The sequence below is a fragment of the Pan troglodytes genome, chromosome 21 (genome assembly GCF_028858775.2).
Source record: "Pan troglodytes isolate AG18354 chromosome 21, NHGRI_mPanTro3-v2.0_pri, whole genome shotgun sequence".
Lineage (NCBI taxonomy): Eukaryota > Metazoa > Chordata > Mammalia > Primates > Hominidae > Pan > Pan troglodytes.
In genome coordinates this window covers 52,817,609-52,841,365 of record NC_072419.2, presented here as the reverse complement: position 1 = coordinate 52,841,365, position 23,757 = coordinate 52,817,609, and the positions used below count along the sequence as shown (strand labels likewise).

General features: G+C 47.0%; 1 protein-coding gene across 3 annotated transcripts in view; it reads left to right on the top strand.

Moving 5' to 3' along the window:
- SLC13A3 (solute carrier family 13 member 3) overlaps positions 1 to 22,609 on the top strand; it is a 127,280-nt gene extending 104,671 nt beyond the window's left edge. For 2 of the 3 annotated variants that reach the window (XM_001163229.6, XM_514696.7), the window contains 4 exons: positions 5,376 to 5,488; positions 14,656 to 14,817; positions 17,492 to 17,629; positions 20,838 to 22,609. In XM_001163229.6, the coding sequence (XP_001163229.1) occupies positions 5,376 to 5,488; positions 14,656 to 14,817; positions 17,492 to 17,629; positions 20,838 to 21,014 (590 nt within the window). In that variant the 3' untranslated portion in view covers positions 21,015 to 22,609. Of the gene's footprint in view, positions 1 to 4,527; positions 4,974 to 5,375; positions 5,489 to 14,655; positions 14,818 to 17,491; positions 17,630 to 20,837 lie in introns of those variants that run through there. The other variant, XM_016938056.3, reaches the window with a different exon arrangement.
- Positions 22,610 to 23,757: the final 1,148 nt, after the last annotated feature.

Below are 23,757 nucleotides of genomic sequence, written 5' to 3'. Positions count from 1 at the left end.
CCCATAGGCAGTGTGCCCAGAGTAGTAGCTCAGAGGCAGTGCTGCTGTCATATTTATACGCACTTTTAATTATATGCAAATTAAGGGGTAGTTTATGCAGAAATTTCTAGGATAAGGGTGTTAACTTTTAGGTTGTTGAATCATTGCCATGAAAAGGGATGGTAACTTCTGGGTGTTGCCATGGCAATGGTAGATTGACATGGTATACTGGTGGGTGTGTCTTATGGAAAGCTGCTTCCGCCCAGGACCTGTTTTAGCTGGTCCTCAATTTGGTCTGGTTCCCAAGCCCCAACCCTGGAGTGAGTCCTGCCTCCTACCTCACTATGACATAGATGACTGGCATCTCAGCTCTGCTACTAATTTTCTGGGTGACCTCAGGGAAGGTCCTATATTCTCTGAGCCTTACTTTCTCACTTAGAAAATGAGGGAGTCCCTTAGATGCCTTCCACCTCTGGCTTTTACTGGCTTTATAGATCAGGGGTTACAATTGAGTTTGTAACTCAACTGCCTACAAGGAGGTAACATTTATTTTATATATTATATATATTTATATGTTTTATAAATATATAATCTATTTTATATATTATATGTATTTATATATATTTGACCTATATTTTTCTCCAGATGGAAGGTAACATTTGTATACAGCAGATTGGGTACAGGAATATGTGTCTCAAGAAACACATGGCCCTCCTTGTCAATCTTTCCTTTCCCATTTTTGAAACAGAGAGCAGTTTCCTTATTATACAAAGGGAGACAATAGCTGAGATCAGTAAGAAGCGGTGAGAGGCTGGGCGCAGTGGCTCACACCTGTAATCCCAGCACTCTGGGAGGCTTAGGTGGGTGGATCACCTGAGGTCACGAGTCTGAGAGCAGCCTGGCCAACATGGCGAAACCCTGTCTCTACTAAAAATACAAAAATTATCAGGGTGTGGTGGCACATACCTGTAACCCCAGCTACTTGGGAGGCTGAGGCAGAAGAATTGCTTGAACCCAGTTGCAATGAGCCGAGATCACGCCACTGCACTCCAGGCTGGTTGAAAGAGTAAGACTCTGTCTCAAAAAAAAAAAAAAAAGTAGTGATGAGTGCCTCAGTCTCATGGCAAGGCAGGGTCTGTGGAAAATTGGTGAGCCAATCCCCACTTAAATTAAAGGGGGCAGATATTACTTAGCTTCCACTGATTGTGCCCATGCAGGAGAACAGAACTAGTTTAGTCAGATTTGCTGATTTTTCAAGAGAAGCCAAAAATCTAGATTTTTATGTGGAATCTCCCTGGTTTTAAATATTGGCAACTCATTCAAGTTGAAAAACAAATACTATGTGGGCCAACAACAGTAGCACTAAAACACGTGTGTTGAGTCTGGTCCATGGAATGCCAATGTGTGCCCTTAGCCCAGGGGTCTTTGAACTGGAGTTTCCAGCATTGCCCAGTGGGTGGGGAGGGAACTCCATGAGCACTGCCTGTCCTTTGGCCACCAGTGACCCTGTGCAGACTTGGCTGATGTGATACTTTCTGGTATTTAACACTAAAGACTTTTGTGGAGTCTTATATTTTGGTCAGTAAGTTTCCATAGAGAGAAAGTGACTTGTTTAAGGTCACCCTGCTCATTAAAAAGAGTCAGGGCCAGGTGTGGTGGCTCACACCTCTAGTCCCAGTACTTTGGAAGGCTGAGGTGGGAGGATTGCTTGAGGTCAGGAGTTCAAGAAGAGCCTGGGCCACATAACAAGAGCCTGTCTACAAAAATTTAAGAAATTAGCCTGTGTGGTGGCACACACCTGTAGTTCCAGCTACTCGGGAGGCTGCGGCAGGAAGATTGAGGAGTTCAAGGTTGCAGTGAGCTGTGATGTTGCCACTGCACTCCAGCCTGGGCAACAGAGTGAGACCCTGTCTCAAGAAAAAAAAGAAAAATCGAGGGGGAGAGAGAGACAAAGAGACAAAGGGAAAGAGAGAGACAGGACATAGAACCAGGCATTCAAGCCAGCCTTGATTTTCTTCTTATACTCACCCCACTATTCTTTTGTGGGTTTGAGTTGCACTTGCATTTCTCACCCTTTGTGGTCATTCAAATATTGATTGAGTACCTACTATGTGCTTGTGGTGGAAAAGTAGTTGATGATGATGATGATGATGATGACGACGACGACGACAACTTCTCTTTCCTCTTTGCCAACTAGCTGTTCCTCTAGGGATCTTCGTGACTCACTCCATCACTTCATTCAGGGCTCTGTCCAAATGCCATCTCCTGAGAAACCTTCCCTCACTACACCATCTAGAAAAGCGTCTTCCTGTGTTACTCTTTATTCCTTTACCTTATTTTATTTTTCTTCATAGCACATGAAATTTCTTGGCATTATTTATTTATTTTTTAAGACAGGGTCTTGCTCTGTTGTCCAGGCTGGAGTGCAGCCACACAATCTCAGCTCACTGCAACTTCTGCCTCCCGGGTTCAAGCGATTCTCATGCCTCAACCTCCCAAGTAGCTGGGATTATAGGCACCCACCACCATGCCTGGCTAATTTTTGTATTTTTAGTAGAGATGGGGTTTCACCATGTTGGCCAGGCTGGTCTTGAACTCCTGACCTCAGGTGACCCGCCCACCTTGTCCTCCCAAAGTGCTGGAATTACAGGCATGAACCACCATGCCCGGCCAGTATATTTATTTGTTTATCACCTGACTTCCCCCCTGGAATGTAAGTTCTCCAAGGAGACAAATTTTCTCTGTTTTGACCATTTCTGTATCCTGAGAGCCCAGAAGAGTGTTTGACACATGGCAGGTACTCAATATATATTTGCTAAATAAATAGCCAAGGACTGACCGAGCGTGGTGGCTCACGCCTGTAATCCCAGCACTTTGGGAGGCCGAGGCGGGCGGATCATGAGGTCAGGAGATCGAGACCATCCTGGAGAACACGGTGAAACCCCGTCTCTACTAAAAAAAAATACACAAAATTAGGCGGAGTTTGCAGTGAGCTGAGATCGCACCACTGCACTCCAGCCTGGGCGACAGAGACGAGACTCCATCTCAAAAAAAATAAATAAATAAAAATAAAAAATAAATAAATAGCCAGGGACTTGCTCTGGGCAAAGCCCTGGGATGAGTCCTTTGCACAGAGGGACCATTTCTTCTTTCCAGTAAGTCTCCGAGGGAAGTGCTGTTACCCCATTTTGCAGAAGAGGAAACCGAGGCTCAGAAAGGTAGTGACACTGGCCCAAATCACACAGTTGGGGCACAGCAGAGCTAGGATTCAAGTCTAGTTCAAAGCTTGTGCCTTTAGCTACTGCTGTAGACAGTCGGCTGGTATCAGGTTGAGCTGCAGTGGGAAATCCACATAGTCAGAGATTGTGCTTATGAGAAATAGCAGCAAAGGCATGGTTGGATGGGAAAACAATAAAAACCATGGTAGCTAACATTAACTGAGCACTTGGCATGTGACAGACAGTCTGATACGCACTCGCCATTTAACCTGCATTACATGGGACCCTGCTCAAGGCCTTCTTCCTTCCCTGGTCCCATCCACCCTTACCTGCTGCGTGGGGCAAGTCGCTTCACTTTTTCAGACTTCTTGTACTTCTTTAATGAAACGATATTTTATCTTCTGAAGGCATAGGGCTGGGCCACCTGCCATGTCTGGTTACCTCATCCAGTTCTGGGCTTAAGTGTATGTTGCATTTGGCCCAAGAATCCCCTCAAGGTATATGACACCTGCATTGCATGTAGATACCATGGGCTGCATGCACCTGTGGGCTACATACACCTGTGGGCTGCATACACCTGTGGACTGATACATCTGTGGGCTGCATACACCTGTAGGTTGCATACACCTGTGGGCTTCATACATCTGTGGGCTGCATACACCTGTGGGCTTCATACATCTGTAGACTGCATACACCTGTGAGCTTCATATACCTGTGGGCTGCATACACCTGTAGGTTGCATACACCTGTGGGCTTCATACATCTGTGGGCTGCATACACCTGTGGGCTTCATACATCTGTAGACTGCATACACCTGTGGGCTTCATACACCTGCAGGCTGCATACACCTGTGGGTTGCATGCACCTGTAGACTGCAGGCACCTGTGGACTGCATACACCTGTGGATTGCATACACCTGTGGGCTGCATACACTGTGGACTGCATGCTTGCTGGTAGAAGGATTTTATTAAGTAGCTTTTATTATCTTTATTTCCTGACTATAAAATCTTGTTTTAGGTAAACCACTGTGTAACGTTTGGAAAAAGCTCAAAAGGAGAAGCAAAATTTCCATAACTGCTTGACCAGGAAGTGTCCTGGGAGATGGCAAACTGCCTTAAAGGAGTCAGACCCATCCTCCCTGCTTCCCTGGTCACAGCCTGCCAAGAAAAGTCCTATTTCAGGAGTGATTACCCTGCACCAGGCGTGGGTCTAAGTGTGTCATGTACATTATTTGACAAATATTTACGGAGTAACCATCAGGTGTCAGGCACTGTTCTAGACCCTGTGGATGCAACTATCAGCTAACTGGAAATGCCTCATCTCCCTGCAGATGCATCATTGTCCTGGTTCGTGTTCACAGGGACCCCCCGGTTCTGTAACTGTGCCATGTGCCGGCTGAGGAAATGGGGCTCAGGGAGGCAAAGTCACTTGTCAAGGGCATGCAGTAAGCCAAGACTGAGGAGGGTCTGTCTCCAAGCCTATGCCCCCAACCCAGGGATGTCACACTACCAGCCACGTGCCAGGTCCAACCCACCACCTGCTTTTGTAAATAGAGTTTTATTTACAACCATGCCCACACGTTTAGGTATGGTCTCTGGCTGTTTTCATGCTACAACGACGGAGTAGTGACAACAGAGACTGTGTGGCCTGCAAAGCCTCAATGATTCACTCGCTAACCCCCTGCAGAAAGTTTGTTGACTCCCCCGCCCACTGTCCTCACCACTGCAGCGCTTCCACTTTCGAGGAAATAAAAATCATCCCATCATTTCGGGGCTCAAAAATATCCTTTGTTTCTATTTTTCTAAATTTCCTTCCTCTTTTTCTTTCCTCTCTGTACATGTTCCAGTACAAAGAAAGCCTTTTCTCTTATAAATGAGGGTAAAAATAGCACTTGTGCCCAAGGGCTGTTGGGAGAGTTAAGTGATGTCCTGCATGTGGAGTTTCCAAAAACTCCCAAGCTGTGGGAACCATGACAATTATTTTCACTGGGAATAGAGCAGCTCCACCTATCATGATGCCTGTGCACTCTGTCCCTAAAGCTCCAAGTCAAATGCTGGATCCACACTTTGGCTTCCTGGGGACCCCTGAGTGTCCCCAGTAAGATGGGGCTCAGGGCTGGTGGCCTCTGCCTCGGGCTGAGCGGCCCTGAGTGTGTGCTGACTCCCTCTCTCTGCCCAGCTCCCAACACAGAGACAGAGCCCTTGCTGACCTGGAAGAAGGCCCAGGAGACAGTGCCCTGGAACATCATCCTTCTCCTGGGAGGGGGCTTCGCCATGGCCAAAGGCTGTGAGGTAAGACCCCCTGGCTCCCCCAACCAGCAGGAACAGTGGGAGGCACGTGTGGGCGGGTCCCAGTGCTGGCTGCAGCACCAGGATCAGAGCAGGTGAGCTGCACGGGCCCTGGGGGCACAGCCAGTTTCCTCACTTGCCAAACTGAGATGATCATAGTTCATTCCTGGTGCTACAGAGAAAGAGAGGAATGAGTTATGGCCTGGATCCTTAAGGAGCTCATGATGGGCAAAATATTAATATAATACTAATACTAATAATACTAGGACTCGAGGGCTCTGTGACTTCAGAGGGATAACAACATATTGCGCTCACCCAATGCCAGACACTGTTCAACATGCTTGTGGAGGTGGAAGGATGGCTTCAGGCCAGGAGTCCAAGATCAGCCTGGGCAATATAGTGAGACCCTCTCTCTTTTTTTCTCTCTCTTTTTTTGAGACAGAGTTTCACTCTGTCACCCAGGTTGGAGTGCAGTGGTGCCAACACAGCTCACTGCAGCCTCAGCCTGCCGGGCTTAATCAATTCTCTCACCTCAGCCTCCCAAGTAGCTGGGACTGCAGGGATGCCTTCCCATGCCCAGCTAATTTTCGTTTGTATTTTTTTTTGTAGAGACGGGGTTAAAAAAAATCAGTCAGGTGTGGTGGTCCTAGGCTGGAGTACAGTGGAGTCATGATCATAATACTGTACTCCAGCCTGGGTGACAGAGCCAGACCTCATCTCTAAGAAAAAAAAAAAAGAAAGAAAAAGAAAAAACATGCTTTACACATTAACTCATTTAAACCTCCCAACAAAGCTATAAGGTAGATACCATTATTATGCCCATTCTCTAGATATAGAACTTGAGACACAGAGAGATAAAGTACCTTACCTAATGTCACACAGCTATGGAGTCAGGATTAGAATCCAGGCAGTTCGGCTCTAGAGTCTATGCTCTTAACCACTGTCATATAAGTCCTAGATAGTAATATTAATTAGTTCATGGATGTTATTATTAATGTTATTCCAGAGGGCTTTGTGAGCTCAGAAGTCAGGGCTGGGACCAGGGTGGGGCAAATGAGGCACACGGAGTGCAGAATTGCAGGGAGTGCTCACTCTCCGGGGTGTGCAAGTGCGGGTCAGCCAGCCCAGCTCAGAGGCAGTGCAACGTCAGCATCCGGCATCTGTCACCACAGATTATCTCACTGAATCGCCGCACCAGCCCTAAGGGTTGGGTAATGTTTTTATGCCTTTTTTACAGATAGGAAAACTGAGACATGAAAAATTAAGCAACTCTCTTAAATTCTTACAATTGCATTCCACTTGGGAGCTGGGGTTCAAACTCTCCCTGATTTCAGAGTCCGGGCTCCAGATTGTTCACTCTAGAATTTTGCACATGCCAGCCATTGTTTGAAGTGCTTCGTGAATCGAATATGACTCAGTCGATCTTTATAAACACCACTGAATCAGATACTATCACTGTCTCCACTTTAAAGATGAGGAATTGGAGGCAAAAGGAGGCTAAATAGCTCGCCTACGTTTGCACAGCCAGGAGATGGTAGAGCCAGGATCTGAAGCCAAAGGTCAGGTGGCTGAGCTCCATCCCACCCCTGAATGCCTTGTAAACCGAGGCATTAAAAACCACAGCCAATTAAGAGTCAATCTGAAATTAAGGTTAAGGGAAGCTGAAATTACTTCTTTTACTGCTTCTGTTGTTAATTCAATTTTAATTTTCAGTTTCAAATGAAGTTACAATGTTGGACACCTGTTAACCGTATACACTGGGCAGAAGCCCAGGCTTGGGAATCTCAGTACCTGGTCAATCTAGGTTCTACCACTCCTTGCTGGGACACGTCAGGCAGGTTTCTTAACCTCTCTGGGTTCCTATTTTTCTCATCCATAGATTGAGGCTCAAAGTTCTTACTCTACAGGGTTGTTGGAAAAAATTAAAGAATAACTGCCCAATACATATAGCCGATAAGAAGTGCTTAAAACTGCATGTACACCAGCTCATAAATCCTCATGTCATGGTTTCTACAGGTTGGGCTTTCAGGAAGCAGACTCTGGGATGGAGATTCGGAAGCACGGGCTTCATTAGGTTGTGCCCTTGGGGTCACTGTGGAAGGGAGAGGAAGGAAGCAGGAGAGCGCAGAGGGAGAAATGCAGCTGGAGGCAGTCCCAGCCCCACAGGAGCACTGGAGCTGAGATGACCTTTAGAGGCAGTCTGAGTAATCAGAGATAGCCAGGCCCTTGTATCCCAGCATCCATCTGTCTGGGGACACAAGCTGCCCCAGGTGCAGGTATGACCTCAAGTGAGGCCACTTTTGGGGTCTGAGACAGCCGACTGCACTCCCTTAGCTGGGGCAACAAGATCTCCACTGATGGGGATCTGGGTGGCACATTCAGGCTCCCTACATAGCTGCTCATTTTTAAATAAAATATGTTTTACTTTATTAATTAAAAAACACATAAATAATGATACAGACTTCAAAGGGAACAAAGGAATAGATGAGCAAAAGTACTGTTATTTGTCTCCATTTTAGGAATCCTGAGACCCAGAGAGGTTAAGTAACTGGTTCTGGGTAACACAGCTCATTAGTAGCAGAGCTAAGATTTGAACTCATGTCTATCTGACTTATGCTATTGCCTCCTGCTGGGGGTGTCTTAGGGAAGGCTTCCTGAAGGAAGTGGCCTGTTATCCAGATCTTGAAGAAGCTTGCAGTACGATGGAACCAGACCATCTGGATTGGAATCACAGATTTCCCACTTCTTAGGTGTATGATCTTTGTCAAGTTACTAAACCTCTCTGGGCCTCAGTTTCCTCATCTGTAAAATTGGAATCACAGCGGCACCCACCTGGTAAAGTTGCCATGATCATTAAGTGAGTCAATATATGCAGAGAAATGAGAACACAGCCCAGCACAGTTGGTTATTATGGTTAGATACTGAGGAAAAGGAAAATCAAAATCAAGAATCATGTGGAGGTTCGTGGCTTGAGCAACTTGGTGGAAATGGTGCCATTTACCTCAGTGATCTGAGCCCAGCCTGGCCTAGAGGAAGGAGGCTGGATGAGATGACCCTGATCCAGAGGTTTCCCTAAGCTCCAGAAGTGGTGTGGGGAGCACTGGCTCTCAGTGGAGGCTGGGCTGCGGGACACTGGGCATGCTGAGAGGCCACCCTGGCTCTGAGCCCAGCCCTGGGCAGTTGGCCGGAGTTTCTCTTCAACAGGGGCTTTGTGTAGTAGCTGTTCCTTTCCCCAGCCTCTGCCGTACCATCCTCTCCCCAGGCAGCCGCAGCCTGGCCCAGGAGCGACCAGAATGCTTATGGCACATCCTGGTTCCTGGCCCCTGCCCCATGCTCTCATCAGAACACAGCCTGGCAGCCTCCTGAGGATCGGAGGTCCCTGGATGCAATCCAGGGTGAGCCTGGGTGTGTGGGCTCCCAGCGCTGGTTCTGAAGGGCAGGAAGTAGTGCTTACTCTGAGCCTCAGCAACTGACTTAAGCCCACTTAGGGTCCTCACTACAGTTTTCTCCTGCCACAAAACCGTATAATCATGACTCTGCATAGACTTAAACTCAAGTCCAAGGTTTCCCTTGGCCAACACAGAAAGCTATATGAGACAATGTAGGTCTCAACATTGGCACCTACCTCTCTTCCCTCCTAACACCCCTCCAGTCTCCTTGGCCCCTTCCTCAGCCACATCAGACTCACATGCACCCCATAGCCTTTGCATCTTCCCTTTCTCTGTTGAATCTTCGTCCTGAGAGCTTTGAGTCCTCACTCTTCAGGTCTCAGTCCCTCAGAAATGCCCTCCCAAGCCCCCACATCTAGAATAGCCTCCCACCCCAGTCCCTCTTCCTCTCATGACCCTGCCTATTCCTATATACCACATCTACCCCCCAGATGATCCTGTGGGCATGTTTATTGATTGTGTCTCTTACTAGAATGGAAGCTCCATGAGGGCAGGCAGAGACCATGTCTGTCTTACCCACCACTGTTCTAGGCACCTAGAAGACACCGGGTGCGTAATGGTGCTTAACACATCATTGTTGCTATGACCTACAAGATGGGCTGCTTTGAGAATTGCTAACATAATGTATGGAAAGTACCCAGAAGAGTGGTGATATACCCTGGGTGCTCAAACCAGGAGCCACACTCATCTTCACTATTATTATTACTGTTATTATTGCATTAACTCATTGAGGAAAGGTTGATCTTATTCTGTTGCCGCAACAAACTTACAAATATGTTGCGGTGATAGAGGTAAGGAGAAAATGTGTATTCTCCCCATTCCTCATTTTCTGCCAGAAATCTGTCATCTTTATTATTGACATAGTTTGGCTGTGTCCCCACCCAAATCTCATCCTGAATTGTGTAGTTCCCATAATCCCCACATGTCATGGGACCTGGTGGGAAGTAATTTAATCGTGGGGGCGGTTACCCTTATGCTGTTCTTGTGACAATGAGTGAGTTCTCAAGAGATCTGATGATTTTTTGTAAGGGGCTTTTCCCCCTTTTGCTCGGCACTTCTTGCTGCCACCATGTGAAGAAGGACGTGTTTGCTTCCACTTCCACCATGATTGTAAGTTTCCTAAGGCCTCCCCAGCCATGCTGAATTGTGAGTCAATTAAGCCTCTTTCCTTTATAAATTACCCACACCCGGGTATGTCTTTATTAGCAGAGCGAGAATGGACTAATACAATTATTATTACCCTCATTTTATCGGACAGACAAGCCTAATGACACGACTAAGATCCAGATTCTGAATCTTACTAGGGCACGTCATATTATTTATTTGGGCAAATCACTGAGCTTTTTTGTGCTTCAGTTTCTTCAACCATAAAATGGAGATAATTGTACAGATGGTTCCTGACTTCACAACGATTCGACATACGATTTTTCAGCTTTGCAATGGTGAAAGAGTGATATGCATTCAGTAGAAAGGGTACTTAGAATCTTGAATTTTGATCTTTTCCCAGGCTGTGATATGTGGTAGGATACTCTCTTGTAGATGCTGAGCAATTATAAGGGTAAACAACAGATATTCTACAGTGTATAGCATTGCCAGATGATTTTGCCCAAATGTAGGCTAATGTCAGTGTCATGAGCACATTTAAGGTAGGCTGGGCTAAGTTATGATGTGAACAGGTAGGTTAGATGTATTACATGCATTTTCTACTTCAATATTCTCAATTCGTGATGGGCTTATTGAGACATAACTCCACTGTAAGTCAAGGAGCATCTGTAGTCTGTATTCCATGAGGTTGCTATGAAGATTAAGTAATATTTACAAATTACTTAGAAGAGTGCCCAGCAGAGTAAGCACTATGTTGCTTTGTTAAATTAAATGATAGATCATATTCAGTGCTTACTAAGTACAGAGAGTGTTTCGTGTGCACTTATTTAATCCTTACTGCAATTGCTTAAAGAAATCAAGGAACAGAGATGTTAATTAATTTGCCCAAGGTCACACAGCTTGTAAATGGTGCAGTGGTTTGAATGTTTATACATGTACATGAAGCCTTGTCTTTTTTCCTTCCTTTAATCAAATTCGCTGGTCCCTTTACCTAGGAATTATTATACAAAGTTGTATGCACACAGCTGAGCCCGTTGTGTTTTATAAAGCCTTTTAAAAGATTTTCAAGGGTATTTTGGCCACAGGAGATTTTGACTTCAAATATTGAACTTATGCCATAACAAACCTCCTTATAAGATGCTCCTCTACTGTATATCAAAGACACCAAGAAGAGAGGACCTGGTTGAAGTAAGAAAACAGGAGGAAGAGGGAAACATCACTGTACCAACTCCATCTCCCCACCTCCCATCTTTGCAAGGTGGCCTTGGGTACTTCTGGTCATCTTCAAGGCCACTAAGGAACATAATTTGACAACCACTGTGCTGGGTGATTTCTGAGTTCCACCACTTCAGGCATCTTGTGACTTCATGCTACTGGTTATGGCAGGCACTAACCAAGCGCCCAGCCACTTTCCTAGGCCTTTTATAGATTCACTCCTTTTCTCCCAACAATAACCTTCTGGGACAGCCACTATCATTATCCCTCGTTTACAGATAAGGAAATTTTAGCACAGAGAGGTTAAGTGACTTGCCTAGGAAGTTAAGTGACAGCTAGAAAAGATTAAGCTGGGAAGCAAACTCAGTCTGACTCCAGAGCCCCTTCTCTTCACCTTCTGGCCATGCCACCTCTGACCTTGGCTGTTGCTGGTCCCTGGAGTCCCTGGGAATACTGTGGGGCTGTGTGTTTCCAAGGAAACAAAGCTTCCAATTCCTAAGAATATGGGAATGAGTCTGGGGCATGGTGGCTCATGTCTGTAATCCCAGCACTTTGGGAGGCCTAGGCAGGAGGATCGCTTAAGCCCAGAGGTTCAAACCAGCCTGGGCAACATAGTAAGACCTTGTCTCTACAAAAAAAAATCACTTAAAAAAATTTAGTCAAACATGGTGTTGTGTGCCTGTAGCCTCAGCTACTCAGGACACTGAGGTGGGAGGCTTGCTTGAACCCAGGAGATAGAGGCTGCAGTGAGCTATAATTGTGTCACTGCACTCCAGCCTGGGTGACAATGTGAGGCTCTGTCTCAAAAAAATAAATAAAATAAAATGGGAAAGGGCAGGTGAAGTCCCTTTAGAGTCCCCAGTAGAACCCTACGCAACAGGGGTTTTCCTCTCTTAGGAAGCTGCCAGACCTCCCTCCAGCGCTGGAGCTGTGCCAAGGCCTGTGTGGCTGCGGGGCTGCTGGCTGGAAGCCCAGTCACTCAGAGGCCCAGCTACGGGGCAGCTCCTGGCTTCTCACTTGCCCGAGTCATTAATATTCCCTCTCTCTAGCCCCTCTCCGTTTAATTGCGCACAGAGCTGTCAGGTCAGACTCTTTGCCAGAGCTGTGGCCTATGGGAAAAACCAGAGGTCCCATTTTCTCCCTGCAGCACTCCTTGCAGCCAGGGGAGGGGCTGTGGCCTCCACGCTGCCACTTACCGTATTCCCCAGGCTAGCAGACAAACTGCAGGTGTACCAGAAACACCTTAGTTTCACGAGGACTCTTCTGGGGACAAATATTTTTAAGCATTTATTATTCTTACATTGAAGGTAACTTTTAAGTCAAATTGTAGGGGCAAGTGTACTATTTTATTTATGTAAAAACTGTATGCTTTATTCTATTTTTTTTTTTTTTTTTGAGATGGAGTCTCGCTCTCTCTGTCACCCAGACTGGAGTGCAGTGGCGTGATCTCAGCTCACTGCAACCTCCGCTTCCCTGGTTTAAGTGATTATCCTGCCTCAGCCTCCTGGGTAGCTAGGATTACAGGCATGCACCACCACACCTGGCTAATTTTTGTATTTTTTTTTAGTAGAGATGGGGTTTCACCATGTTAGCCAGGCTGATCTCCCACTCCTGACCTCAAGCGACCTGCCCACCTTGACCTCTAAAAGTGCTGGGTTACAGGCGTGAGCCACCACGCCTGGCCCTATATGCTGTCTTCTAGAATCGATTATGAAATTTTTAAGTTCTGAGTAAGCAGGGACTTTTCTATTAAAAGTAAAAAAATATATATAAAGTGTCTTTGGTATACTGGGTTGATAAAAGGGCTATGGTAGCAATACATTGGATTCTGAATGTTAACGGACTAACCCAGCTCTGCCCTAGATCAGCTCCAGAACCTACAGCTTTGTTCTAGGTCTAAGCAAACGGTGGCTTTATTGTGATCTTGCTGCATCACAGTTGCACCAGGGGACAGCATTGAGCATATTTTGACATCCTCAGCTTTGCCGCTTTGCGGTTATAATGATGTGTTGGGTCAGTTACTTAAGGATGCATTTGATGGTGAGAGGACAGAGGTGTGGAAGAGGATTCTAGATGTTATACACTGGTAAATAGGGTAGCTTCTGGAGAAGTCAGCAGAGAGAGCACCCAAATAATTCTGCAGCACTGACAGGCGAGTGGAGTCTCGGTGAACTTCTCTACCTGTCTCTGCCCTGGAGGACTGGAGTCAGCACTGGGCATTGCTCTTAATTTAGAGACAAGGTGACAGACTGGTGGGTCCAGAGGAAGATGCTGATTTGCGGGGAGCTTTGCAGAATCACACATCTTATGGAGGTAGATGGGTGTCTCAGGCACTACTTTTAGGGATCCTGGGCAAGTCACAAAAACTTTTTCAGGCTGAAGTTCCTCCTCAGTAAAATAGGAACCAATATTTACCTTTTGGGATGGTTGGGAGGAGTCAAGGAGCTAATGCCTGCAGGTGCCTGGTCCCCTGTAAAGCCTCAATAATGGTGATTCTTATGACAATGAATAATAATGCGTTAATATTTGTATTATTATCATTGTAGTAATTATCCTTATTACTGTATGTGTGTATATATACATATACATACATATATATAGCTTTTGAGACAGAGTTTCTGTCGCCCAGGCTGGAGTGCAGTGGCGTGATGTTGGCTCATTGAAACCTCTACCTCCCAGGTTCAAGCGATTCTCGTGCCTTAGTCTCCCGAGTAGCTAGGATTACAGGCACACATGTAATTTTTGCATTTTTAGTAGAGGCAGGGTTTCGCCAGGTTGGCTGGCCTGGTCTCGAACTCCTGACCTCAAGTGATCTGCCTACCTCAACCTCCCAAAGTGCTGGGATTACAGGCATATAAATACCATTATTATTGATAATTACATTGATTGTGTTGTAGTTGATGTATATCTGATACATGTTTTATATATGATATATAGTAAGTCTTGTATCTATATTTCATACATATTAATATATTATTAAATAATAATTATAAAAATAATGAATATTTTATATAAGTAACTATTACTATTTGGGTAATTAATAACCTTCACTGGAGGGATGAGAAGTTTTACTACTGAGGGTCTGGTTTGATTTCCCTTTCCCACTTAAATCGGTGCTTAGGGGTGCTAGAACCAAATGGATTATTGGAGACCCAGGGGTTTGGGTCCCTGGCCTGTACGAGATAGAGTGGAGAGCAGTTCGAGAAGTAGAGAGGCTGCTGGCTCAGATGTGTGACCTTGGCTCGAATGTGTGACATTGGACACGTCACCTCCCCTCTCTGCACCTCAGTCTCCCCATCTGGGAAGGGGTATGGTTGTCATTGTTGTGATCTATCCTAACCCTCTCTGGGGGGCGGCAGCTGGGGATGGGCTGGGGTAGAAGGAATGCCTTTCCCTCCACAGGAATCGGGGCTGTCTGTATGGATTGGTGGGCAGCTGCACCCCCTGGAGAATGTGCCCCCTGCCCTGGCTGTGCTGCTCATCACTGTGGTCATCGCCTTCTTCACTGAGTTTGCCAGCAACACGGCCACCATCATCATCTTCCTGCCGGTCCTGGCGGAGCTGGTGAGGGTCCTTCTGGGGAAGAGGGGAGCACCCCTCCCCCAACACACATTCAGAAATCTTCCCCCGCCAAGGGACCTTCACTGGGGGCCACAGTTGCCATTGCTGTCTTCCAAAATACATGAAAGTATCAGAACCACAGTACAATTTTTTTAAATACTAGATGTTTTCCTTCAAAAAATGTATACATAGAGTAAATATTTTCAAAGTGCTCCCAATTCTCTCTTCTGGGAAAATTAACCCATGGTGACATGGAGAGTTTTCTAGAACAGGTAAATCACCAATTTTGGATGAAGAAGAAGTAGAAAATCTGAGTAAACAAATGGCCATAGGAGAAATTCTAATGGTAAGCAAAGCAGTAGCCTCCCTCTAAAGCAGGGGTTTCAACACTGTTGATAGTTGGGGCTGGATCATTTTCTGTATGGGGCTGATCCGTGCACTACAGCGTGTGTAGTGGCATCCCTGGGCTCTGCTCACTAGAGACAAGTGGCGCCTCCCTAAATCATGACAATCCAAATGTCTCCTAGCATTCCCAAATATCCCCGTCAGGGGAACAAATCCTTCCCCCTACCCAGCTGATGACTCCTGGGCTAGAAATCACCAGCCCCAGGCCGGGCTCTGCCACTCATGCCTGTAATCCCAGCACTTTTGGAGGCTGAAGCAGGCAGATTGCTTGAGCTCAGGAGTTTCAGACTAGCCTGGGCAACATGGTGAGACCCCATCTCTGCAAAAAATACAAAAAGTAGCCAGGCTTAGTGGCAGGTGCCTGGGCAACAGACCCAGATCCTGTCTCAAAACAAAAACAAAAACAAAATCACCGGCCCCAGGTGGTTTGCTGGGTGAGAGCTAGCAGATTTGCAAGGAACAGAGAGTTCCCAACTCACCCAAACTGTTCACCAGCATAGAAAAATAGACATGGACACTCAATTTATAGCTAGCAAAACCCTGGCCCCAAAACCAGATAAGGAGAGCAAGGGAAGAGAAAGCTATAATTCAATCTCCTGTAAAAAGAAATGCAAATAGCAAAATGAAACCATGATTGAATGAAAAGAACAATACATACATGATCAGGTAGCTTTTATACTAGGAGTTTTAAAAAGGAAACTATCAATATAGTTTTATATTTAACCAGATTAAAGACCAGACCATATAATTACCTTAATGTAACCCACGCTGATAAAATTAAATCAATGATGCAAGTAAATGCTTTGTATGCAAACAGTGATGCCCCAGCACACATACCTGCAGCACCTTGTCTTTGGTTTCTGTTTGCTTATTTTATGCATCAATTTATCTGTGTTAGCACCCAGATATACACTGTGTTATTTTTCAATGACGGGAGAATATTCCATTATAAACGGACAGTTGTTGGTTTATTTAAGCAATCTCTCTGCCCAATGGAAATATAGGTATTTCCAGACTTTGCTGTTACTCAACAATGACGTGTCACCTGAGCCTTGTCTATGCATTCATTGATTACATCTAGAGAAATTCCTGTGACTGAGATTCCTGGGTCAAAGAGCATGTGCGTTTAAAATGTTGTTAGAGATGAGGAAATTGCCCTCCAAAGTGGCTCACCATTTTATAGCAGTATGGGGTGGGAGTCCTCAGAGGGACCTGGTCACTGAGAGAAATGAGAGTATTATAGGGGGTATGGGGATGGAGAGGGAGCATAGAACCCAGCCAGGTCTGTAAGGGGCAGCTTTTGCTGGAAAAGACACTTGTAAATGACACATTCTTGTAAACTTTGCTTATCATCAAAATCAAAAAACATTTTACATGCAAGGGGGTGATCTTAGAGCTTTTTGAGAAAATAAATATGCTTTGGGTTGCAAAAATTCCCTAGAAGGCCCAAAAATATCCTATTTAAGTAAAATGCCATAAAAGTGATCAGTATGAATTGTAGGCAGGAGAGGTGACAAACTGGTGGCCCACTAGCTGAGGCCAGCTCATAGGGGGGTTTGATACACACAGTCTTAGAAATTTGGAAGAGCTGCCAACAGATGCTCTCATGAGCTCTCTTTCTCACTGAAATCCAGGGATGCCCCCAACAAGAGGTATCCAGAGGCCAACTCTGGGTTGAGATTGTTTGGCTGAGGGAAGGAGCAGGCAGAGGAAGTATTTTAAAGCCCTGGTTCTCAGTGTACAGTCCTTAGACCAGCAGCACAGGGGGAACACGTCAGGAATGCAGATTCTTGGAACCCACCCCAGACTTGCTGAATCAGCAATTCTGGGTGAGGTGGGGCCAGCCATGTGGGCTTTAACCAGCCCTCCAAGTGCTTTTCTGCACTCTCACATTGGAGAAGGAGTGTTCTAGGTACACCACCCCAGCCCATCCCTGATCAAACCACAGTGTGGCCCTTGAATGTCACTAACCCTGGGAATGTTCTCTCCACCTCTCTCTCGATCTGGTTCTCTTCTTACCTGCTTGTGTCTGTTTCTGCCTGTGCATGTGTCTTTCTGACTGCCTTTCTCTCTCTGTCTCTCTAACTCTCTCTTCTCACTTGTCCCTGTTGTTCTCTGCCACTCTGCCAATCTCTATGGATGTCTTTGTCTCTCTGTCTCTACGTCTTTGTGTCCCTCTTTCCAACTGCCTCTCTCTCTCTCTCTCTCTCTCTTGCTGTGGTCGCTCTGCATTGGTCTCTCTCCGGGTCTCTCCCACCTTTTCCTGGCCCAGGCCATCCGCCTGAGAGTGCACCCCCTGTATCTGATGATTCCGGGCACAGTCGGCTGCTCCTTTGCCTTCATGCTCCCGGTCTCAACGCCCCCCAACTCCATCGCCTTCGCCTCTGGACACTTGCTGGTCAAAGACATGGTGAGTCTGGGCATTTCCCAGCAGAGGCCCCGGGATGTGGGTGGGCCGCAAGGGGGCGGGCAAGGCCTCTATGCAGGACTCCTGCACCCTGACCCCACTCCCCAGTCTCTGAATAGGTCTTTCTGAGTGGGACCAGGAACATACATTTAGCAGAGACTCTGGGATGATTCCTGCACTTAGACAATCTCAGGAAACACTGCCTTAGTGACTACTTTCCAAAATTTGCTCCAGAGGCAAGGAACTTCCCCCTCCCTCTGGACCCCACTTCGTGCCCAGAATCTTCGGGGGAGAGAAGCAGCAGACACACCCTAGGACTCAGGGGTGGGCCTCAGTGCTCAGCCAGCTGGGAAGGAGACAGAAGCGGAGGACTGTAGCAGTGGGAGGACCCCACCAGCTTTCAGCAGGGCCCAGCCATTGGCAATATGTTCCCTCCCCCGGAAGGTCCCTGCTGAACCAGCTCCTCCCTTCCCGCTCCTGACTCCTGCGGCCTTTTCCCTCTCCACTGGCTTTGCAAATAACCCTTCCAAAGCTGTCAAAGCCAAGAAGGGCGACCTGCTTAACCAATCGCGATGCAGGCCCTCCAGGCACAAGACCCCTGCAGGACACATGGGGAGAGAGAGCGAGAGTGAGAGCGAGGCAGAAAGGGAGACACAGAGCAAACAGAGAAGAGACGAGACAGAGACTCATTAATTTGTTCATTCATTACAGCACTATTTACTGAGTGCATTCTATGTTCCAGCCACTGGGGGCACTGCAGAGTGGGAGAGACACCGATCCGCCTCCTAGGAGGCTGCTTTCTATTGGTGGAGACAGACGTGAACAAGTTCAGCAGATTTTCCCAAATTATGTAAAATTTCAATATTGCTAGGTGCTCAGAAGGAAATAAAACATGAGGAAGTGTAAGAGGACGGGGGAGAGGGGTGGCAGGGAAGCCCTCTCCAGGAAGGTGACATGGGAGCTGATGATCATGGGAAGCCGCCAGCCTCACAGAGAAAAAGGGGAAGAGCAGTCCCAATGGAGGGCACAGCAGGTACAAAGGCCTGGAAGAGAGGAATGGCAGCGAGTGCTCCAGAAATTCAGGGCCAGGAGGCTGGGGTGGCTGCAGTGGAGTTGGAGAAGGATGAGGTTGGAGACACGAGGTCAGGGAACAGCGGGGACAGGACAGACTTGGTATCTTATTCAAACCACAGTGGGGGCCCTCGGTAAGCAGGGCAATGATGTGATTTCACTTCTGTCTGTAGAAGATCATTTTGGCTGCTGGCTGGAGTGAATCGTTAGGGTGGGAGGGACAAGTGTGGAAGCAGGGAGGCTACTTAGAGAAAAAGACTGAGAGGGCAGCAATGCAAACAGCACAGATTTGGAGAATAAAGACAGCCAGAGAAATGGAGAGTCCCCAAGAGGTAGAGACTTGCAAGAGATGTGGAGGGGTACAAGGGGCACCCCCGGTCAGCCAGTCCCGGGCAGGGATGGCCCACCTGCAGGTTCGCTCCTGAGAGTAATGAGTTAGGTGTTAATGAAGTAGCTAACATGAGACCAGCAGGAATTTTGAGCCCTGGCAAAGGGAGACCCAATCCTCCCCCAGTTTCCCCAACATGTCGGCCCGACTCCCTCTAATCCTCCGAAGGTGCCAGGGCTTCCACCTCTGTGCCCTTAGAAGAGAGGCAGGACAGCACACGCAGTATGTCCCCCACCCATCCGTGGTAATATTTATTTAACACCTTTACTAAATCAGCTTGACATTAAAAAAAAAAAAAAACTTGAATAAGAATATTCCAGAAGAAATGTTTCCAGTGCATCCATCAATGGAAAACCGGTATTATTAATATATGCCATGGCCAGTAAACCTAAAAATAAATGCAAAGCGGCAAAAACAAAAGAATTAAGCTCTCCCTGATAGCAGCTGCCTGGAGAAGGTTCTGGGCCTCTCCTTGTTAAAAGGGCAACTGACAGGAGCAGAGAAGTGCTGAAGCCATGGTGGCCCCTGTGAACCCCAAAAATCTGAGACAGGTCTCAGTAAATTTAGGAAGTTTACTTTGCCTAAGTTAAGGACACACGCCTGTGACACAGCTTCAGGAGGTCCTGACGACATGCACCCAAGGTGGGTGGAGCACAGCTTGATTTTGTACATTTTAGGGAGGCATGAGACATCAATCAACATATGTAAGATGAACATTGCTTTGGTCCGGAAAGGCGGGACAACTCAAAGAGGGCAGGGGGCTACCAGGTCATAGGTATATAAGAGACAAATAGTTGCATTATTTTGAGTCTCTGATGAGCCTTTCCAAAGAGGGCAATCAGATATGCATTCAACTCAGTGAGCAGAGGGATGACTGAATAGAATGGGAGACAGGTTGGCCCTAAGTAGTTCCCAGTTTGACTTTTCTCTTTAGCTTAGTAATTTGGGGGCCCCAAGATTTATTTTCCTATCACACCCCTAAGAGAGACTTTCTCTGGGAGGAATAGACAGAAAGAGAATTAGAAAGGAAGTAACTGTCTCACCATGTGATTCAGCCTAGGCTATGTGAAGGCGGGGCAGCCAGAAGACCCAGGTGGGAAAACAGGGATTTTCAGCCCAAGGTGGACTGACTGGTCCAAGAGGCCAGCCAGGGTGGGGAGCAGATGGGCACATTCTCCACCAACAGAAGAAAAATGCTTCCCAATGGACAAGGGTAGTCTTGACTAGGACTACCTGACTGGACTGGACCTGAAGTGTGTGTGTGTACCTATGTATACATATGTGTGTTCCTACATGCATGCGTGTGTGTGTGCATGCGTGTGTGTATATGTGTGTGGGATGGGGGTGTTTAGTGATCAGACAAGATTATTTTCAAGTTAGGTGACCTTGGACAAGTCAACTTCTCTAGGTCTCATTTTTCTCTTCTATAAAATGGGGATTAATAAGAATGACCTTTGTAAGGTTGCTTTCTGGGTTAAATGGCATAACCCTGTGACAACTGTGTAGCACACAGTGCCTGGAACCTAGAGGCCATCAATGAATGGGGACACCTGCAGCTCTTTGAGTGACAGCCTAGGGTAGTGTAAAGATTGAAGGGTCCCAGGCATTTACCGACCTGGGTCTGTGTCCTGGCTCCATCACTTCCTGGCTGTGCGATCTTGGGTGAGTGACTTCCTGTCTCTGAGTCTGAATGTTTCCATCTGTATGGTGAGTCAGGTGCTGACCCCTCCCTCTGTCTGGGCTCTATTTCAGGTGCGGACAGGCCTCCTGATGAACCTGATGGGTGTCCTGCTGCTCAGTTTGGCTATGAATACCTGGGCACAGACCATCTTCCAGCTGGGCACCTTCCCGGACTGGGCTGATATGTACTCGGTCAATGTTACAGCATTGCCACCCACCTTGGCCAATGACACATTTCGGACCCTCTGAGTCCCCCTGGAGGACTCCCTTGAGGCTGAACCCTCTCAAAGGGCTGTCACCATCACCTGCTGCTAGGACACTACAAAACAATCAAATAATTCTTTTCTGTAATCCAATATGCAGCAAGCAAGGGTGACCTCCAGTGGCCCACTCAAGTCCATGAGCCATTATCTAGGATACTTTCTCTCTCTTTCATGCAGTTCAAGGCCCAGGTATCTCTCAGATCTGCTGCCTGAGAAATAAGCTCCTTTATCAGTGAGCTGTTTTATCGTTAGGATACAAGAGAGCCCAGTTTCATCAACAGTGAGCAAATCTGGCATGGTGTTTGTCTCGTACAGTTGGGATAGGAGGCCATTCATTCCCATGGGCACAGCTAACATTATCCCCCAGTGATTACTTTCGGTTACACTGAAGAGCCCACCTTGTCTTTAAAGATCACTTTCCTGGGCTGCAATGTTCCAACCCAGTTGTTCCAGCTGTTCACAACCAGTGTGTGATTTTGCTTAGTTGGTGCCCATTCTGCCCCAGTTGTTTTACCCCTGCCGATAACCAGCAGTCAGAGATTCTTTTTTAATCCTTGGAGACAGGGAAAGGGACAGATAGCTTTCCAAGGACATGAGACTGTGCAAAGCCTCTTTGCTGTTTCTCTGGGCTCCTGAGCATACCAGGGGAAGTTCTAGAAACCGCAGCTGACATCTCGACCCAAGAGATTTAGGATTCTCCTGTTTCATCTGGGTCAGTTTGGCCATAATTCTGGGGTCAGGCCAGGCCTGGGTCCTGCCCTCCCATGGGGTGACTCATGACCCCTCCAGCCAGGACTCTCCTACATGTGGCCCCCATAGGCCTCTGTGGCTGCAAGGCGGTCAGTTGCTGCTTGTCCCAGCAGGTGGCCTTGATCTCTCCATGCCCCACCTTAAGTGGTAAGCATGTTTAATTATCAAAGGCCCCATTTGTCAGGGGTGAGAGAAAAGTCAAAAGAGAAATTGGGGCCTTGTAAAAGGCCAGGGTAAAATGTCTCAGGCAAGCAAAAGATTGTCCCCTTCTACATATGGGTAAAACTGAGACGTCCCCGTGAGTCCGAGGCTGGAAGTGGTGTCTGCCTTCAGGGGTTAATCCCTCTTTGTTCCAAGCAGAAGCATTCTGGCATCCCAGTGAAGAGCTCAGGCCCTCAGGAAGTGTCTGCTGAATGGAATGGCCCAGCATTAGCCCAGTATCGGAAAAGACACCAGCCCAGGGGCCCTGAATCGTCACACTTCCCTTTCCTAAGCCTCTGAGGGTGGAGATTCCCCTAGGAGCACTTGGCCAGCTGGGAAGGCAGCGCCCAGCTGCACTCGTTGTTGATACAGCATAAGTGAATCATGGGCATTTCCCTGAGAGCAGTGGGAGAGGCCCTCTGAGTTGGAGGTTGAGCTCCACCTCCTTTCCAAGCAAGCACTCAATGTTGAATCACAGTTACAACCCACTGGGGCTGGTGGGAGGTGTGTTGTATGGGACTGGAAGCAAGAGGTTCATCCAAAGAGAAACTCATGGGATTTGTAACCAGATGAATCATGATTTCAAAGACTTCTGATCAAAAATACTGTGAAATAAAGAATGTTAATCAACTTTGGACCCGGAGATGATTTGCCTTTCTGAACATAAGAGAGCTTCAAAGCCCCAAATTCCTGGGCTGGGGATTCCACAGAGTTGACCTCTCTGATTTTCTACTGCTCTTCCCTCCCCTCTCCAGCTACATACTCTGCCTCAGGGCCTTCGCATGTGCTGTTCCCTCTGCTTAGAACACTCTCTCCCAAATATATGTCTGGTTCCCCGACTCACTTTATTCAAGTCCCTGCTCAGGTGTCACCTTCCCTGAGAGGCTTCCCTGACCTCCTGTCTAAAATGTCACCCTCATTACTCTCCACCCCCTTACTCTGCTATATTTTCTCCTTAATAGTTAGGACACTGTATAACTTATTTTCTTATTATCTTCTTCTCCCTCTAGAATATAAATTTATGAAAATACAAATTTTTTTTTTTACTGCTGTAACTCCAGTTCCTAGAACAATTTCCAGCACATAGCAAGTGTTCAGTAAATATTTGCTGCTTGAATCTGCTCCAGAATTAACAAGAAAGCCATCTCTTCCTCTGATCTGGGGTCTGTTTTGTTCATTACTTTGTTCACTCCTTCTTCCATTTATTCATTCAATAAACATTTATTGGGAACCTGTCATGTTCTGGTTCATTGTCCCACCCACATGGAACTTACAAGCTGGCAGGGGAGACAGGCAATAGGAACATAAACAAGTCATGTGTCATGATGCCGGCTAAGAAGAAAATGACCAAGATGTTAAACTGACTCAGAGGCTACTTTAGCCAGGGTGGACGGAGAGGACTTCTCTGAGCAGGTGGCACTAGATTGAGACCTGAAGGAGTCAGCCAGATGCTCATGGCAATGTGGGAGGAAGGGAGAAGGTGGGAGCGATGGGGAGTCTCTGGGGAGAACATTCCAGGCAAGGGGACTGCAAGTGCAGAGGTTCAGATGAGCAGATTGCTTCACTTAGTTGGGCGCTCTGAGCTGGAACTTTGTGGCATTTGGAAATCTAGAGTCTGCCTCTTCTGGCTGGTTACCAGGTCTCTGCAGCTTTCCTGAGAAGGCATCCTAGCTTGCTCTGACCGGATGTTACTCAGTCCTTGAAGCCTGAAGGGCTTTGCCATTCTTAGTGAAAAAGATCTGCAGGCAGAAGGCGGCAGCACCATTACGGTACGCTCA